The sequence below is a fragment of the Branchiostoma lanceolatum genome, chromosome 18, assembly GCF_035083965.1.
Source record: "Branchiostoma lanceolatum isolate klBraLanc5 chromosome 18, klBraLanc5.hap2, whole genome shotgun sequence".
NCBI classification, from domain to species: domain Eukaryota; kingdom Metazoa; phylum Chordata; class Leptocardii; order Amphioxiformes; family Branchiostomatidae; genus Branchiostoma; species Branchiostoma lanceolatum.
Window position 1 is genome coordinate 9585783 of NC_089739.1, and position 6000 is coordinate 9591782.

The 6000-nt window shown below is 43.4% G+C and overlaps 1 protein-coding gene across 1 annotated transcript in view; it reads right to left on the minus strand.

The window, feature by feature from the left end:
- Window positions 1-5727, minus strand: part of LOC136424718 (cell surface hyaluronidase-like) — a 35117-nt gene extending 29390 nt beyond the window's left edge. Inside the window, exon 1 of the mRNA XM_066413340.1 lies at window positions 5414-5727. Coding sequence (XP_066269437.1) covers window positions 5414-5486 — 73 coding nt within the window. The 5' untranslated portion in view covers window positions 5487-5727. The remainder of the gene's footprint in view (window positions 1-5413) is intronic.
- Window positions 5728-6000: the final 273 nt, after the last annotated feature.

The window sequence follows — 6000 nt, forward strand, 5'->3', positions numbered from 1 at the left end:
AAAAGGATGGATGTCCCGCACCGTGTTAATATTTGTAGAGAGCCACACCTCAAGCACGTAAAGGAACCCATCACATCTATATATAGTAGGGGTCCTTCCCTGTGTGAGTGGATCAAACCTTACAGTGTACGGTATATAGGCTACAGACTCTTCAGTTAGTTGAAGTTGGTAGCCTCAAAAGAAAGAAGAAAAAGAAGACCTTAAGAAGGAGCTACCTGCCTTCATGTAGGACCAGGTACTGTCTCCTTAAATATTTCAAGATCTATAAGCTCATTTTGCCATACTTAACGAACTCACAACTAAAAAGAGCGTTTTAGTTGCCGTTGGTAATGGTTACTGGCGTTGTCGTAACTTGTAACGTGTTACAACAACATCGTACCAGCCGAATGAATGTTTTGGCTTCAAAACAAATACCTGGCGTTCCTCTCTACATGTAAAACATTCGGTTCTGTGGGTAGTCGAGTTAACGCCGTGTTAAGGCTAGCCGAGACAGGAATGTTTGTGCTTGGTCGTACGACGAAGTTGTCAGAGCGCCTTAATCTATTTATACGAAATCTTGCAATGTTTAGACTTTAGAATGACTGTCACTAATGTATCGGATTTTTATTCTCAAGGCCCCCATCAGTCCACTAGACGAGGAAATCTTATTAGTAAGCGATCAAGTTCAAGCTTATGTAGTCTTTAGTATAAGAAATCGTTTTCCTGTGTCAGATTTCAACGATAAAGAACAATAAGCTACAACAAGTTCTTACACATGTTGTATGTAAACAATATTCGTGTCCAAACATTGAACCAGTCTTGCTGTCACCTTGAACGTAACACAGCTGTTTGGCTCTTGGTGTTTCATATTGGCTCGCCACAGTGCCAAGTGGTGCGACATGAAATGTAACACGAGCACTTTTTTACACTGATTAAGCTTGAAGTTCTTTGCATTCTTCAGCCTTCAGCACATTCACGGGCGTGTAAACCTGTAATTGCTAAGGAGTCCGCGATAATTGTCTACGCCAGTACAGACTAGCCTCTACCAGGCTTCACGGATCGCTGGGAAAATAGTAGAAATCGGCCAAATAGAGTGAATAGTATGCCAAGGGTAGTCTGCTATACAGGGAAGCAATAGAATGATTATTCAGCTACTTCGCACCTATTATATAGCGATTAATGGACATCAAATGAGATGCCGACTCCCCACAGGCTCCGTGGGTCGCCTATTGAGCTTCCCTGTATAGCGGAGTTACCATTGGCATACCATGCACTCTATTTGGCCGATTTCTACTATTTTCCCAGCGATCCGCGGAGCCTGGTAGAGGCTATGTACAGACACTTGTGTCCGTGTATACGTCTGATAATATGGAAGGGTTTGCGAGGAAGGACTATAGAATAAAGTATAGGAAAGATATAGAATCAAGTAACTAAGGCTAAGTGATAAACTACGAATTTAACTGCGTATGTTGTTAAGGCTAAAGAAGGAAAGTCCTATATTGCATTTTGAAATGTTAGAAAAACTGGCTTACCTTTTAAGATTACTCACAACCCCACCCCATTAACAACAATGGTTCGTCCGAAATGCTTACGCACCCCACGATCTACACTGTATCATCCCTTGCCGTTCTCTATCACGGTATTATTCTTTGGTATACATGTACCTTCATGCCAAATAAACAGTGAACGTGTGTGCTGCCGTGCTATTGAAACTCGGTCCTCGTAAAGGTACAACGGCAATTACAACAGGTTCAATGTATAGCAACTTGTAGATACATGACAACTGAACTATTTCTAATATCTAACAATTAAAATGTACTCTGCCATTTTACCTCAAAGGACCATATCAAAAGTTGTCAACTCTGCACGACTTAGCCAGTTGGAAATATGCATACATGCACACATGTCAGTGCGACAAACCGGCGTCTTTGCTGTGTTTACATAACCCGGGGTGACCTGACAAGAAAGGCATAATCGCTCTTGTGCAATCTTAAGACAAGGTCAAGGAGGTACTGACAGATACAAAGTCACAAGAATATCACTAGAAGTAGAAAAGTGGAGTGTTCCCTGTCAACGCTACACATGGAAGGAAGGTGTTAATTAATTTTCTAAACTTTTAAACAATTGATGGGGGGGGGGGGGGGTAGTTCCACGTTTCACTATGGGGCATACCATTAGGACGCAAAAGGGCTATTTTCAAGTCATCATATTTTCTTTGATATGCGAAGTTTGTGCCTGAAATCATCATACAAACGACAAATTTGAACTAAAAAATGAGCCAACAAACACGATAAAGGGAAACAAATGTGTGTTTTTTTCTTTCTTTTCGAGGATGAAGTTATGAAAATAGACATACTGGACTGCATTGTTTTACTTGTACGTATCCCTACTTTAAAGTTAATTGTGTTTGCAGCCGAAATATGTCAGTGTGATGATATCGAACAGAGCCTTTCCTTTCCCAGCTGTAGTCTTGCCACATCTAGTAACTACAGCCACACGGGAAACAGTTTGGCACAGTTTAGGGACACTTCAGTCTGGCTAGCCTCTACCAGGCTCCACGTATGGCTGGAAAAATAGTAGAAGTTGGCCAAATAGAGTGAATAGTATGCTAAGGGAGTCGGCTACGGGTCGACTATGCCATCCTAGGCGACGTTGGCAAATTCCTTTCACACACAACTTTCCATCGAGTAGAACGGACCTCAGCGCTTTTTTGTTCCTTACAAGTCACTTATTCTATCAGACAAAAGCATAGAAAGATAAAATTTTGCTAGTTTGGAGTAGCTAGCTGTGTGAGCAAGTGTCCAAATTTCGCTCTATCATTATTTGTTAAATACAAGTTTACCATGACCATATTTTGGTCAACATCGTATTTTTACTCCCCCTTTCACAATTATGACGATTCATACAATGTGAGTGTGAAATACGCGGATAACGTGGCTTTAGCTATATAGGTATGTCTGACAGGTATTTTGGCCAGAGGGATGTTAATCCAATAGTGTCGCAAAAGAACCGTATGAACACGCAAGTAATGAAAGCCGTATGTACGGACGGACTGAGTTTACACATGTCATGTCCGATTAACTACGCTGTTGTGTATGTGGCTATTTCTGTAGCTACAGGAAGACTGTCTATGGTGCACAGGGATAGAAATACTTGCTGAATGTGCACTTTAATAAGTGCACCACAATTTGAAGCTGCACGCCTCATTTTTGACCGTGGGTTCACCGGTGCACCTAGACCCCGATATATTTGTGTAGATTACTTTCCATTGAGGTACTGTTGTATACTAGTATTCAGCATATTCTATAGACATACAAGTGTGAAAAAAAACTTTATTATATCATGTTTAGAATTTGGACTTAGAATTTGGGTTGATTTGTTTTATGTTTTGCCGCAAATTTCCATGTGTGCATTAAAGTTTGTAGGTTAGGTGCACCAATAATGCACCTATTCCCAAAAATGAATTTCGAGCCCTGATGTATATATATGTTACCACCTAGTGGAGGTTATCGGGGTCGGGAAAGCCCCCGCAAAGCCCCCGAACCTCCCCCGCCCGGATGTGTTTGGTCACGGGAGGATTTCCCTGGCAGCCCGCGATGGGAAGGATGATTCGCTCGAAGAACAGCATAAGTCGGGAGAAGTTTGCGGCTAGCGAGGTGGTTATGAGTCAGCTAAGCCTTACTCTCCAAGCAGAGGCTAGGTTACGGCTGGTTTTACACGTCTTTTAGGTGTTTTTATAGGGCTTTCTCGTTTGTCAGGTTTTCTTTTTGCTTGGCTGGCATAAGATAAAGAAAGCCTACCACCATTATGAAAAAGAACGCCCGACAAAAACGCCTAAGCTAAAAAGACGTCACAAACGAGCCTCCTTCGAAGGCTTCAAGGAAGTCTGCGAAGGAGGCTAGTCAAAATTTAGCTTGAGTGCCATCTTAATTCTAGGGCTCAGATACTCTCCCTTTACCAATATCGAGGTCCTAGAACTACTAGTTACTAGAATGACACTCGGGGAAGCCCCAAACCAGCCGGGCCCTAACCTCTGCTTGGAGAGTAGGCCGTTTGTAAGAAGACCCGCCCGGATTTCTGTCTCGCCTACAGGATAGTGACCTCACGTCTTCATTCTCCTGCCGCCGAGGGCATACGTCTTCTCTCAGGAATCTTCGCGACTTTCTACAATTTTGACCTTGGCGCTGAAGGTCACGTGCGCTCGGGGCACGTGTCGGACATGCAACATGCTGGGCGTGTCTGTGACTTCTGCGTGTCGTCTGCACATATGTCAATCAAAATAAACATCAAAGTGCTGCAAGATATTCAATTCTAAAGGTAGTGCAATCTATGACTATGTGGGAAACGTTGGTCTATAGCTTCAAGGATTTACATTTAGAACCGATTAATGTTTTGTGTGTCACAGGAAATTTAACTCAAATCTTATTTCTGCGTGTCGTCTGCAGAAATTTCGGTCAAACTTCAAACGTTTCGCACAACTTTAGCCCCTCAGAACCGCAATCTTCAAACATTGGTCTGACTCAATCTTCGAGGCTTACTCTTAAAACAGGACTTACGTTATATGTGTCACAGGAATTTTATCTCAAAATAGACTTTTGTCTTTCGTCTGCAAGAATGTCCGTCAAAATCCCTCTCAAACGTTTTACTCTAGTCAACATAAGTGCTTTGAGATTACAGTTTCTAAATGCATTACGATCTGTGTAGGAAGAATTGATCTCAAGCTTTGAGGTTTACAGGCTTAGCGGTGTATGTGTCACAGGAATTTTGTCTCAAATTAAGGAAGGCGTCGACAGGGTATTACGGTGTCTGTAGGGACCTTAATGACACGAACTTTTCCCAGCCTCAGATTTCTTATCTCATGTCGTATCACTCTTGTTTTTTCTGGAAGAGTTGTCTCCTTAAAGAATGATAAGTAACGATTTTAGACCGCAAGAGACGAAGACAAGTTTTCTCTCACTGTCAAAGGGCATTTGGCATCAACGTGGACACTTGGAGGGACATAGAAAGATTTCCAGGATGTTTCAATTGAGCTATAATAAGGGACCGTCTGTACAGTATTAATGTCACGCTGAGCTTGTATCCTTCCTTTCGACTTCCACACGAAATACGATTTCCAAGGGATACACATCTTAAGATCGTGCCAAACGCCTTGACAAATTTAACCGTTACGCCTTTTTTAGAACGGTTTTAGGAAAGTCAAGGCGCTAGCACACATGTTGCGATGTTGCGTGGAATTCCGGCAAAGCTAATGAGGTTAAAGCTCGCTCGGTTCGACTCAGTGTGAGAGTTTCCCCACACAAGGACAAGGGGAGGTATTGTTACTCACGACATTCCTATCGAGCAGATGGGAAAAGATTGGCAACCGCACTGAAAAAGGGTATCTCTTGAATGTCAAGTCTCAGTACAACAAAAACAAGGCAGGCGTCTTACTTACCAGTACGTTGTGGGCTCGCACACGCGGATAGAAGGAGTATCGCTGGCACCAGCAAGACAGAGACCCTCGCCATGGCGAATGCACATCTATGGACCAAGCTCGGTGTGAGTCTGTCTTTTATACCGCCCGGACTGTCCTATTCTGTCTCTAGTACGCGAAGGACAACCGCTCATGTTGACTTGGCCGCTCCCTTGGGACGGGGCGTACTGGCCTGTCATTGGTCGGAGTTGACTTCCGGCGGAAACGCCGTCTTTAGATTATGCAATCCCGACAACCACTTGCGCATGCTTCACGCAGATTTTAGGAATTTGTTGCTATGGCTATGTTGAGAGTTGCTTCCACTTCGCAGCCCTCCCAATCCCCGTGCGGGATATAGTGGTGTCAAAGTCAAGGTCTTGAAATGTGCCGGCTTTGTTTACCCGCGGTTTGACACATACACGAGACAAGGCTGCAATTTGAAGGAATTCCCTCTGTATCGCCTGAAAGATCCCGGATGTTACAATAACGGTCACCCACTTGGCAGCCAATCAGTCACGTCCGTCGATATTCAAACTTGGAAGAACATTTCTCAGCGACCCTTGGTTGAA